Below are 13,223 nucleotides of genomic sequence, written 5' to 3'. Positions count from 1 at the left end.
CCTGGAAGGCAAACCCTTACCACCTGGACCTCAGGCCTCCAGCCATCCAGTCAGGACCTGGGCCTTCATTACGACAGCTGTAGGAGATCAGGACATCAGTGATGTCAATGAAGGCGGAGTCTTCAGGTAAGCCTACCCACCTGCCAGGAGGAGTAGAGGCTCCAGTTACACTGACTGGGGAGGGTGGGGAAGGGAAGGGGCTAGGAGGCATGGCTCACTGTGACCACCAAATACACCAGAGTGACAGAAATTCCATCCCTCTCCCGTTTATACCAGGTGAGACTATCTGGTCACCTGCAGCCAGGCTTACTGGGGTATCCATCTATCCTATACACCCGACCCCCACCCCAGATGGTCTACAGGATAAGGCCTGAGATGCAAACAGCACAGCTCCTCTGTATCTTCCGGGTGGACAGAACGGAGGACTGGCCCTACCTCCAGCCCCCAAAGGGAGCCTGCCTCACAGTTAAGCCCCAGATTCAGTAGGACCAGAGAGAAGTCTTGAAAGCATTATCAGAGACTCTCAGAAACTGGAAAAACAGGCACAACAAATACAGATAAATTTGTTTTTAATAAAGGAGTTAATTTTCTTTTAATCCTATATAAAACAATAGCAATTAAAAACTTCATTTTTGAAAGTAAAATATTTACATATGAACAAGTAACTGTGCAAAATTTACATGAAAAAATGGAAAGACGGGATTTCCTAAAAGATAAAATGAAAGGTGTAACAGTTCTCGGGTGTTGGTAAAAAATACTGATCAGCGTTCCGCTCACACGTGCGAATTAAAGTCTAACATGAGAATCCACACGGAGAAAGCCAAAGTATTTACAGTCATAAAAGTACTATCAATAGACAATTTAATACAATAACCTCTGAAAATATAAAGAACCAATTAGTATATTTGTAATAAAAAAATAGGTACAAAGAAGGGCTTTGCTCTGGACGCCTGTAAGGTTGGCCACAGCTTGCATACAGTCTCTTAGCAAAATAATTATAGTTTACATAGCCATTTTATGTTATGTGCCAAAAATTATGTACAATTACCGACAAAATACACCAACCATTTCCAACACTTGATCCACACTGAGAAACAGTCTGTTGTTGATTCTTCTCAACTCTGATTTATTTCATCTAAGTTTTCACTCTGAGCTAAAAACACAGTGCAAGTAAAATATATTTATGCTGAAAAGGTTCTCGCTTCCTTCCACTTTACAGCTTCGAAACTGCAGCGAATAAAATGTATTTGTACAGGTGCTGCACCCCAGCCTCCACTAGCAGAAATGCGACCCTGCTTGGAGGCTGTGTCCGGGGGAATTTCACGTAGAAGGGAGGTGAGGGACAGGGTGGGTGGGTGGGGGTGATAAATAGTCTAAAAATCAGTTTGCTTCGCCAACTGACTGCTACAACAGTAACGTGAGTGAAATGAGGTCACCGGCTGCAGACGTACACCCAGGGGGTGAGTCAGAGTGAACTGAACCAAGACGCACACAGGATGAGCAACTGCTAATTATTTGCTAAGCGCTTCCATCAGTCTTTAAATATGGCTTGTTTGGCAAGAAGGCCACTCAGTCGAGGATGAGCTTGGGTCAGCTGTCCTTTAAGAGCATCCACAGGCCTGTATCTCTCTGCTGCAGACATGGTTCTGCCGCGCTGAAGAGCTGACTTAGAAACAGGAGTATAAAACTGCTCCACTGTAAAGGTGGCTGTTTTTAAACAATATCCCATTTGCTTGTTACAAAAAGGCGTAATCTGCAAATATATAAAAAAGTCCGCAGGCATCCCATCAGAAACACCGGCTCATCCTGTTACTTAAGGAATGCTTTGTAGAGCAACAGTGAATGGCTTGTCTCACGCTCGTTTTCTAAACAAAATATGAGGTCCCTGAGGTTGACCCGCGTGATTCTTTGCCGTGTGAACTGTCTGGGGGTTCCCACACCGGAGCTGCCTGGGACCGCTGCGCCTGGGCCTGAGCCCTGGTGACAAGAAAGAAGAAGACAGATGCATTAGTGGCTGTAGAACAGTTAGGAGGGAGGGGGAGACTCAAGAATCCCCTGTTCTGAAGGAAACAGGCACAGCACAGCCCCTTCCGCGGTCCTAGGGCTGGAGCTGAGCTGCTATGAAAGCCCTAACTAGGGCAGAGGCCCCCATTCCCCGCTCTACCACACACTCAGGATGCCACCCTCCAACACCCCCAGAGTGAATCCTGGGGGGAGGAAAGGCAAGAGCAGGGGTTCCTTTCCAGAGGCTTTGAGGGACCAACGCCCCCAGAGTGAATCCTGGGGGGGAGGAAAGGCAGGAGCAGGGGCTCCCTTCTAGAGGCTCTGAGGGACACAGACCCCAGTTTCTGTATCACCACAGCAATGCCCAGAGGCTCAGGTGAGGGGACCAAAGCTCACACTTAATGCCACACCTGGGACTGTGCCATCCCTGCTTGGCTGACAGAGGTACTAGGCCTGGATTCTTGGGCTGGGCGGGCTGGTGGTCAGCTGGAGAGGCCAACTGCTCAGCGGTCACGTTGGTGATCCACGGCCAGGGAAGGGGTCCCTTTGCAGACACCCAGCCCCTGGGCCACCAACTATCCAGTGAGCTGACCCCAGTTCCTTCCTGCTCAGACATGTGGGTGCACTAGGGCTGGCTTTCAGCCACTAGGCAGTGGCGTCTAGCAGTTTGTTACATCACTGCCTCCGTCTGACCTCTGCTGGGCTCAAACCACAAGATCCCGGTGGGCAGCTTTTCTCTTCTTCACAGCAGAGAACCGGGCAGGCATCTTGCTGGCTGAACTGCTCCTGCACATCCAAGTATACGTGCTGCAGTGGCAGCCTCACTGCGCCTCCACTGCGAAGCTTAAGAAACTCAAGTATCACATTTCACCCATGTGGCTACAGAGGCCCCGGCTCTAGGTGGCAGTTACAGGAAGCAGGCAGGCTAGGTGAAAGCAAGCCTGTATGACCTGGTCTTAATGCACATGTCAGTCCAACTGGAGATACTGGAATTTTCCTCAGACATGGGAAGGCACCACTGTCCATCTTTGGTCCCAGCCGCCACCATCATCTTGGTGTCCATATCCTTTTGGGTGGACAGTCTCCTTGGATTCTGGCGCTAGTAACAGTCCCCAAGCGGTGTTTTGTCATGACATTAGTGGAGCCTCTTACAGGCCACAGCAAACATGAGCAGTTGGTAAGGATGAGGAAAGCAATCCATCTCTCCAAAGCCACCTCAGGTTGCAGTCGGGCAAGCAGGCCCATGAATTTCCTTCAAAGGGGGTTGGTGATCTGGACAGAGCTACAGGCCCGTTTCTGGGAAGGAAGGCAGTAAGAAGGGTCTGTAACAGGAGCAGCAAAAGGAGGGGCTGCTAAGATCGGCAGAGTCCACAGGTCCTAAAATCCGGTCGCAGGTTGAAATCCAAAATGTTTCATTTCCGGATGTGAGTTCCATCTTGCTGTACTTGCTATACCTGATCCAAACCGCCCTGACTACAGACCCGAGAGAAACGCGGTGATGACTGTGGTGCCCAGGCCCACAGAGACCCTGCCGGGCAGCAGGGCGTGTCGGTGTCCAAGCTGTACTTCATGCCTCTGCTTCCAGGAGCCACAGCCAACACCAAGGCTGGGGTGAGGGGGAAGCACTCATATCAGGTACAATAGTTAAGAAGTGCTAAAAGTCAGAAATTGAGACAAACAGGATCAAACCGGTGCCCCAAACTTTCTGACGGCCAGTGTTGACAGTGGTGAGGCTCAGACAGCTTCATGCAGTCACAACCAACCTGGGCCTCCAGCCTGGTGGACAGTACAACACAAATTCTTACCTGTGTTCTAGGGGCCTTCTTTATTAGCAATACTGTGGGATCTGGGTTATAAAATCTGAGGCACAGAACACTGGATGCTATAGCCATTTCTGAGCAAGTACAGGGCTGACTACAGCAAAGAGAAGTCCAACCCTCAGCCTCAGGACTGCGACCAGCTGCCCTGAGCGAGAAGACAGTGTGGCACCCAAGCATATCCAAAACCCTCAAGGGCTATGAGAGTACACACAGGTCATCCGGCCTGGAGCTGCAGAGGCCCCTGGGGAGGCTTAGCTGAAGTATAGGGAGGGAGTGAATGTATTCCTGGCGCACACACACACAGGCACAGCAGCCATGCCAGAGAAACCCTCCCTATACTGCTGTGACTACCCACCTAGCCCATCCAAGGCTACTGAAAGGACTAAATGTATGTAATCTTAGCTATCTAACTTGCTCTATTATGGCCAGACTGCTATACACACAGGGTCTGTGCAGCAAAAAGTAGTTCTGTGTCCCAAGGAAAGTGCTGGGCTCCCCAAGGCTGCAGGGCTATCATATACTGCAATCTGATTTTTCACCAAGGAGTTCCACTCTAGCAACAGACTGGAGTTCTGACCCCAAACAGTGTGAGGGTTCCTCGGAAGACCCTAAGGCCATAAGACAACTGTCTCCTGATGAGCTAGACAATGGTAGGTAATTATGTCAGAGTAGCACATACGAGAGCAGCCTACCCAGTACCAGAAGAGCCATACTCACCTGCAAAACTTCTGAAAAACAGTAATAAACACCCAAAAATTCCCTAAGAAATGACATCAATTCTAAGAGGCTCAGTGCCAGGACCACCCCCTTCACCCACCCCAGCACAAAGCTCTAATGGAAGCCCTCAGAGAAAGTGCCCCTGCACAAAGTCAGGGGTATTAGAAGAGAGGATCCCACCCCAGGGCATGACCACACTCCCAATAAGGTTACTCATGACAGGCAGAGACACGCAGGAGACTGGAGAACAGGAAGGAACCTAGGACATGTGCCCAGGTGGTCCAAACTCAGGCAGTGAGGAAGGATCCCTTGTAAGGCTGTATGGGTCCTCAGATGGCAAAACAGAACCTTCCACACATGAAGGGAAGAGGAAGAAACAGGGAAAGTTCAGGGTCTGCAAAAAGGTTCTCAGAGTCAGCATACACTGACATGGCACAGACTAGACAGTTCCCAATACATGTCAGGAGAGGGTGCCATCACCCCATGAGTAACATAACACCAGGGGCCGTATGTGGGACATAGAGCACAGTCACAGACCAGCTCCTGATCAAGCTGAGGAGATCAAGGGCAGCACGGAGCCTCTGAGCAATGAGCAACAGGCCCCAGAGGCTCAGAAATCAGATGCACCCATCTCACAGAGAGGAGAGACAAAAATCACCTCAGGAAGGAGAGGCCAAAATGAACACAATAAAGAATGCTAAGCAAGTCCAGGAAAAGGAGAAAGAAAATCAGAAAAGAGAAGGAAAAAAGAGTGGCAAGGGTCAGAAAAGCAGTCAAAGAAGGTGCTGGCGCTATATAAGCAGAAAGACCAAGGCTTGCAGCACAGTGAGGGCCCCAGAGCAAGAGCACCACAGCACCTGTCATCAGCAGCAAGAAGCACAGTTGAGTTGGGGAGGCTGGCTTCATGACACACAGAAAAACTATGCCAAGACACAGGTTTAGTTAGCCTCTAGCTGAGCAGGGAACAGCTACCAGGAGGCCAATCTCACAGGAAAAAGGGAGAAAGGGAGGCAGAAAGTGTGAAGATACCATTGCATCAAAGAAACAGCTATGGGACTAGGAACATTTAAAACTGTTTAGGAACAAAAATAACTACAAGAACACAAACATAAACCTGCCTTAGCATCAACAACCTTCACAAAGAAGCCAAGTGTGAGAGTGAACCCCTGCTATCCCCACACGTGGGCGGTGAAGGACCATGAACTCAAGGTCAGCCTGGGCCATAGCCAAGTGGCAGGATCACCATTTCAGATTGAGGTAGAGGTAAGAGGCAGTGGATGGCTGTTTTGCTTTTCTGACCTTTAGGTTGAATCCCAATATGTGTCTCTGGGTTTTATCACACCTTGGGTCAAGTGGCACCACGAGGGTTCAGTCCCTCTTTAAGGACAGAGTCCACTAAGACTCATCTTAAAATAGTGAAAAACCACACACAGACAGAGGTATTGTTTTGTGCTGTGCTGTGCTGTGCTGTGCTGTGCTGTGCTGTGCTGTGCTGTTAGACTGGAAGAATTGCCCCACCTCTCCACAGAGTCTTATTAAAGAGTAAACAGCACATGAGCCACTAACTGAGTGGCTGCTGAAACAAGAGTCCAGCCCACATTCTTCAGGGGAAAACCACCGAGCCTCCTCCTATCTGAACCAGGATGCCCAGCACTCAGGCAACAGTCCTGACATGCAGTGAAACAGGGAAGTGATCCACACTGAGAGAGAGCAGTGAGGAGAAACTGGGGCTGGGAGGGAAGCTTCAATACACACGTTCAAAGACTTAGGAGGGATGTAGCCACCATCCAGACTTCCACATCTGCCACACAACGAGATAGGAACTCTCAAAGAGCCAACACATCAATGGGTCTCAACCTTTCTAATACTGCAACTCTTTAATACAGTTCCTCATGCTATGGTGACCACCCCACCATAAAGTCCTCTCACTACTGCTTCATAACATGAACTATAACGTGAATGCCTGTTTTCTGATGGTCTTCTGGGGTTGCTGCACACAGGTTGTGAACTGCTATATGCGCTAAACTAAGTCTACAGTGGTAAATAAGAACATCACTGGAAATTAACAACCAACAGGGGCTGGCAGAATCCCCATCAGGTCAAGGAACATGACCCAATCTGAAGAGCACAGAGGAAAAGGAACACAGGCCATACCACAGTCTAGTGACAGATGGGAACAGAAATGCACCTAAAGAAACAACGGCCCAGGTGTTCCAAACGCACTCTTAAAGCAGAGATCCACATGTGGCTCTGAGCAGCTCAACAAATGGAGTGGGATGAACGTCCAGACTTAAACTAACAAAGGAAACCTCGCAGAGAAAGATCCAGAGTCACAGCGGTCAGCTAAGGCGTCTGCACACAGAGGCAGGGGAGGAGTCCCAGCAGTCTTCAGGTAAACTGACACAACATCCACTAGCACCTAGAGCTTTGCAGCCAGTGACTGGGTCACAGGTGAGCATGAAGCAAACACCAGCAGACAGGTGGGCCAGAAGCGCACACCAGCCCAGTCAGCCTCCAATCCCATCCCTCCAACCCCCCCCCCCCCACCCCCCCCCCCCCCCCCCCCGACTAGTGATGCACATGTAGTGATAAGGCGAGCAGGCCTGCTTTTCGTTCCACCCGGACCTGTACGGCTAGCTTTACACCCGAAATAACAACACACAAATTGTATTCATTTAAACACTGCCTGGCCCATTAGCTTACTGGCTAACTCTCACATATTGATTAACCCATTTCTATTAATATGTATCGCCACTTGACTGTGGCTTACCAACATGAGTTTAACCACCATCTGTCCTGGGTAGGAGAAGCACGGCGTCTGCCTGACTCTGTTCAGTCTACTCCACCTATCTAAATACTGCCCTATCAAAAAGCCAAGGCAGTTTCTTTATTAACCAATGAAAGTAACACATAGACAGATGACCCTCCTCCATCATGCACAGACCCTGGATCCTTCCTAGGAGAAAGGGCAGCAGTGAGGACAACTGAGAACAGATACAGAGGGAGGCGACTCCTCCTCCTAACTTCAAATGACAGCAATTTAGTGGGAAATTAGGGTGGAAGCTAAGACACTCCACCTCTGGGCTCCGGAAAACAGGTGATGCCTTCTCTAAGTCACATGACCTGTAGGTCACCTCACACTGGTCTGAGTTCTGTCCCATGCTTTTCAGAAGTTGGTCTGAACCTCATCAGAGACAACATGTCAGAGACAACATGTGAACACATGTTTTAGCTCAGGTGGCATGCACAAATAAGGTGACTTGAATGTCCGGTTTCCACAATGCAAAACAAAGAACAAAGACCAGGAGCTCCCCTGGCTACTGAGGAGGGGACTCTAAAGCGCCCTTCCAGGCCCTCAGCCCTCAGCCCCATGTTCCTCCGGTTGTACCTCTGCTCCCGGTCCCGGCCCAGCACAGTCCACTTTCCTCTTCTTCCGGGGCCCAATAGCCGCTAACGCAGTGAGGTTGGCATCTCGCTGTCGCATCTGTGCCAGCTCCTGTTGCTGCATCTTCATGTTAGGAAGGAAACAAGAACTATTGTTGCTTCAGACTTCCTACTAAAGATCAGCAGCAGTTATCAAGAACTTTCTCAAGTTTCCTAAGTCACAACTTCTTTAAAGTTTAGTTTCTCAAACTAAGAACATGCCTGTAACCAAAAATATTAAGACTTTTTAAAAACAGAGGCTTACCTGGAAATGCTCAGAAAATGAGAAGAACAAGTTGAAGGGGCCTAACCCTCACTTCTAGAGAAGTTACCATGAAATCTCCAGCCAATGCCAACTGCACAGGAAAAACCTATGATGGCACTGGTCACCTGAGAGCTCTAAGGAGCAACAAATGCCCTTAACTACTCTCTTTCCTGCTGCACGGACACTGAAGAATCCACAACTGGGAAGCTCACCTCTTTTGCTTTCTGCTTCAACCTTAACTGCTCGGGGTCTTCCTGTCTGGATCGAGACTGTGTGAGAGAGAAAAGGAAGAGTCACGCCTTCCATAAGCAACACTGAAGCGGTGCCACCACATTCACCTGACAGCAGCATCTAGTCAGAGTTCCTGATAATTTCATAAATGTTTATATCCAAAAGATGAAAATTTAAGTTACACACCATGAAAAACAGTTATCACTGTAGTGGCATTTCATTTGTATTTTAATTAATAAAGTTTGCCTGAGGATCAGAAAAGTAAAACAGCCCCACTGGTCATCAGCCTTATAGACCAGGCAGTGGTGACACACAACCTTTAATCCTAGTAGCCACACTAGTTGCCATAGAAACCAGACGGTGCATGCCTTTAATCCCAGTGGTGCACACCTTTAATCCCAGCACTAGAGAGGATTATAAAACAGGAGGAGACAGGTCTCAGTCTCATTCTCGGATTCCTGGAGGCAGGATCGCCATTTCAGACTAATGTAGACGTGAGAGCCAGTGGCTGGCTGTTTTGCTTTTCTGGTGGTTTTTATGAATCTGGATTCACATCACTACCATCCAGATGTGACAACACAGATCCTTAGGCACATGGCTACCAGTCTGTCATAGGCCTCTGACTCAGGATGGTCTGAGAAGAGAGCTAGGACATGGCTTCCTGAGACCTTGGGCTCAGGGCTAGAGAGGCAGCATTCAGCTGTCACCCCTGCCACTGCACAAAAAGCTTAACACTGCGATTCGCATCTCTCGGTGACTCTAATAATAGAGGAAGGAGGTTCCCACACTCAGCTCGGGATGCTCTAGACTGAAGGGCAATGTGATCTCACACCACAGTCTACACATTGGGGAGGTAAAGTATTAGAAACATCTTAAGAAAGCCCAAACCATCCGGCATGGTGGTAGGCACCTTTAATACCAGCATTCAAGAGGCAGAGGCAAGAGGATCTCCTGAGTTTGAGGCCAGCCTGGTCTATATCATGAGTTCCAGGTCAGCCAGGGCTATATAGGAGAAAGAGAGGAAAGGAGGGAGGGAGGGAGGGAGGGAGGGAGGGAGGGAGGGAGGGAGGGAGGGAGGGAGGGAGGGAGGGAGGGAAATGGAAGTCCACATCTGTCAAATCAAATCCCCACCTTCGAGTGCAACCTCCAGCACTAAAGCACACCAAGGGAGCCTGGCTTCCCTCAACCTATCCGGTCACAACACCTACTCCTCCACACCAGCCGGGAACCCAATGTGCCTAGTGGGTGTCTCAGGAGAGGAGGGCTGCAAGCCTGTCCCCCAGACCTGGGAGGAGGGTTTAACTTGCCTTGGCTGCTCGCATCAAGATCTCCCTCTCCTGCTCATCTTTCCTCTGCTTTTCAATCTGATCAAGCTGTTCAAAAAATTTTAGCTGAGCCCGAACATCACTTGCTTGCTCATATCTGTCATCATCCTACAAAAAAAAAAAAAAAAAAAAAAAATAGCAAAAACACTGTTCACCATGAATCTGGAACCCCATAAGCATGAACATGCTTTGTACAGCTGACCATCTACACACAGCTCCCATGGGTGGTGGTGGCTGTGCACAGCTCACTGCTCCAGGCCATGCTCTCACAAGGAGGGGGCAGTCTCATCAAGTTACCAGGAGTCTGACAGGTTTCCAGTTGATAAACTTTGATAATTTTTAAGGGACATTTAAGTCCTTCTATGTAGAAGTATTATTTCTGTTTGTGTTTTGTTTGTTTTAGTTTCCGAAACAAGTGTTTCTCTGTGTAGCCTTGGCTGTCCTGGAACTTGCTCTGTAGCCCAGGCTGGCCTCAAACTCACAGAGATCCACCTGCCTCTGTCTCTCAAGAACTGGGATTAAAGGCGTGCACCACCACACCCAGCTTGTAGAAGTGTTCTTAAAGCTGACAATTGGCCATAAACTGCCCTGAACGCACAAGCAGTGACTCCAATGACATCTGTGCAACTGCTCAAGACATATTTTGCCTGAAAATTCACTTTATAAACATAGGACCACAGTTGGCTGAGAGCCTGCAGGTTGAGCTCAGGCCTCAAGAAGGGACAGCAGCAGGTGGAGGGAACAAGAGTGGAAGACTCCATATGTTCCTAGCTGAGAGCTCATCTTCCAAAGCAGGGTCCCTGCAGAGCACCTGAGAGCCCTGCAGTGAGTACGTGTGCCTGTGGCTGAGAGAATGAGCACAGGAACAACCAGGACTCCAAGGCTTCCACACAGCCCTAGGTCAAAACCTGAGAGCATGGACATTCTCCCCAGGAAAATAGCCCCATTACCTTATAAGAGAAGTTTTTCTGCTGAGCTGTTTCAGATATTTTTTCTACAAGATTCTGCAGCCTTTGCTGTGTGGCATGAGACACATAACTCACTACATCTGGATGGAGTTCCGTGATGCCGTGCTTTTTACCTGCAGGCCATGCAGAAAAAGAGCACTTTATGGTACTTACCACACTGGCTTTGCTCATCCACTACTTACTGCTTTGTACAATCAAGGGCAACCTAAGCAGTCATTGCCCACCCTTCCACTACCTGCCAACCACCAGAGCAGATATCATGGGGTGAGCCCAAACCAAGGCAGAGGGCACGCTCACCTACAGCCCCCGCACCCAGTGGAGCTACTGCAGAATGGCTGTGCTGAGTCTCGTCAGGGTCATGGAGCACATCAGACACAGATCTGGACATTGAGCATCCTAGTGGCATCATCAGGAGCAAACATACCTATTTCCAGTATCCTCCTCTGCAAAGGTGCGGGGAGGAGGAAGGTGTCGTCTTTACAGGACCGAGTCAGTGTCCCCACCAACTCAGAGTTTGTGGCCAATATTCTTGCACTTTCTTCAGACAGGTTCACCCCAGCCATTGATGCAACATCGTTGATGTCATCGTCATCCCTGGAGAGGAGAGGAGCAGAGGAATATGTTATACGAGGAAATCACAGCTCCTTAAGGTGGTTCCAACTCAGTGGCAGCAGGCAGGTGGCAAGGAATCAGTCAGCTGACCTGTTCTCCATTCCTGCGGAGGGAATGAAGCCTCCACTGCTGCACTCATGTTGGAAACACACACTGACAGAGACATGCAGTCAGAACCAAGCAGAAAGAACAGTCCTGAGGCTACCAGTGCCACAAACCAGTAGGGAAGACCTAACAGTGAAGTGGACAGCACTCCCTCCCATGCTCTCCCTGAAGTACACAGGGCGTCAGTCCTTACCGAAAGGAGCCTCCCCCTGGCTCCTTGAGCTTGTTTTTCTGTGCAGCAGCTGCTTGTGCAGAAACAGTAGAAAGGGCTTTGGTTCCAGGTAACACGGTGGGTTTCACCACAGGGACTGCAAAACCAAAGACACAGTGGAGATCAGAGACTGCTACCAGAGGCCTGACTCTGCAGGCTTTACAAGCCCCAAGGAGAAACTGACATCTTGCTCATCACAGCAACACTCTCAAACTCCGCACCACTGGCTCTAAACTGCAGACACGGTTCAGCAGCAGGGCTGGACTGCTCAGTGGTTACACACTTGTACTGCTCTTCAGAGGACCCAAGCTCAGCTCCCAGCATCCATATTAGACAGCTCACAAAACCTGTGACTACAGCTCCAGGGGATCTGATGTCCTCTTCTGAACTCTGTGGGCACCTGTATACACCTGTACACAAACCTATACGCACCTATACACACACCGCACATTGTACACACACTACACTTGTACACATACTGTAGGCACTGCACACACTGCACACACACCGTACACACTATATACACCTGTGTACACGCTGTACATGCCTGTATACACATTGTATGCACACTGTACACACTACACGCACCTGTACACACCTGCACACACACTGTACAAACACTGTACGCTCCTGTACGCACCTGCACACACTGTACACACACACAGTAACAACTGTTCAAAGTGCAGAGAATAAGAGACTGTAGCACCACATCCCCCCCCCTCAAGGTTCAGGGAGCATCACAGAAGGAGGGGGTGGAAAGACTGCAAGAATGAGAAACTGTGAAGACTGCCGGGAAACTTTTCTAGACACGACAGGACCCTTGCACATGTGGCTACATAAACAACACCTGCTAAGATCAAGCAGCATGGAGGGAGGGAGAGGTGGCTCAGTGGTTAAGCGCACTTCTCCCAGAGGCCCAGGTTCGATTCCTAGCACCCACAAAGTGGCTGACAACAGCTGCAGGGGATCCAACACCCTCTTCTGGCCTTCAAGGACACGGGGCACACACATGGTACACAGACACACACAAAGACAAAACAACCATACACACAAAACAAGAATAATAATGTTGTTGTGTGATTTTTGTTTTTTGTTTTGTTTTGGTTTTTGTTTTTTCAAGTCAGGATTTTGCTATAGCTTTGGACTCTGTCCTGAAACTAGCTCTTGTAGACCAGGCTGGCCCTCAACTCAGAGATCCACCTGCCTCTGCTTCCTGAGTGCTGAGACTATAGGCATGTGCCACCAGTGCTAGGCTCCCTCAACTCTTAAGTACAGAAGCCATTTCTGGCAGAGACTAACAGTGGGCAGACTGTTCAACTAGGAGACTGAAGCAGAATTACTGGAGCCAGGGCAAAACAGTGAGGCTGCCTTAGGGGCACGCGTGTAATGATACAATCTAAAGTCTAAGGGGGCTGTACTGTTATAACCTAAAGTTCTAAAGGGGGGGCATGTATCGTTATAATCTAAAGGCCTAAGAGGGGGGGCTGTAATGTTATAATCTAAAGGTCTAAGGGGGGGGGCTGTACCGTTATAATCTAAAGG

General features: G+C 49.2%; 1 protein-coding gene across 1 annotated transcript in view; it reads right to left on the bottom strand.

Moving 5' to 3' along the window:
* Positions 1-608: 608 nt before the first annotated feature.
* The window catches only part of Taf4 (TATA-box binding protein associated factor 4), a 62,116-nt gene continuing 49,501 nt past the window's right edge, over positions 609-13,223 (bottom strand). Inside the window, 7 exon segments of the mRNA XM_038330529.1 lie at positions 609-1,977; positions 7,930-8,049; positions 8,442-8,498; positions 9,768-9,893; positions 10,736-10,866; positions 11,178-11,347; positions 11,664-11,778. Of these exon segments, the coding sequence (XP_038186457.1) occupies positions 1,810-1,977; positions 7,930-8,049; positions 8,442-8,498; positions 9,768-9,893; positions 10,736-10,866; positions 11,178-11,347; positions 11,664-11,778 (887 nt within the window). The 3' untranslated portion in view covers positions 609-1,809.

The sequence above is a fragment of the Arvicola amphibius genome, chromosome 5 (assembly GCF_903992535.2).
Source record: "Arvicola amphibius chromosome 5, mArvAmp1.2, whole genome shotgun sequence".
NCBI lineage: Eukaryota > Metazoa > Chordata > Mammalia > Rodentia > Cricetidae > Arvicola > Arvicola amphibius.
This window is presented reverse-complemented; position numbering and strand designations above follow the sequence as displayed.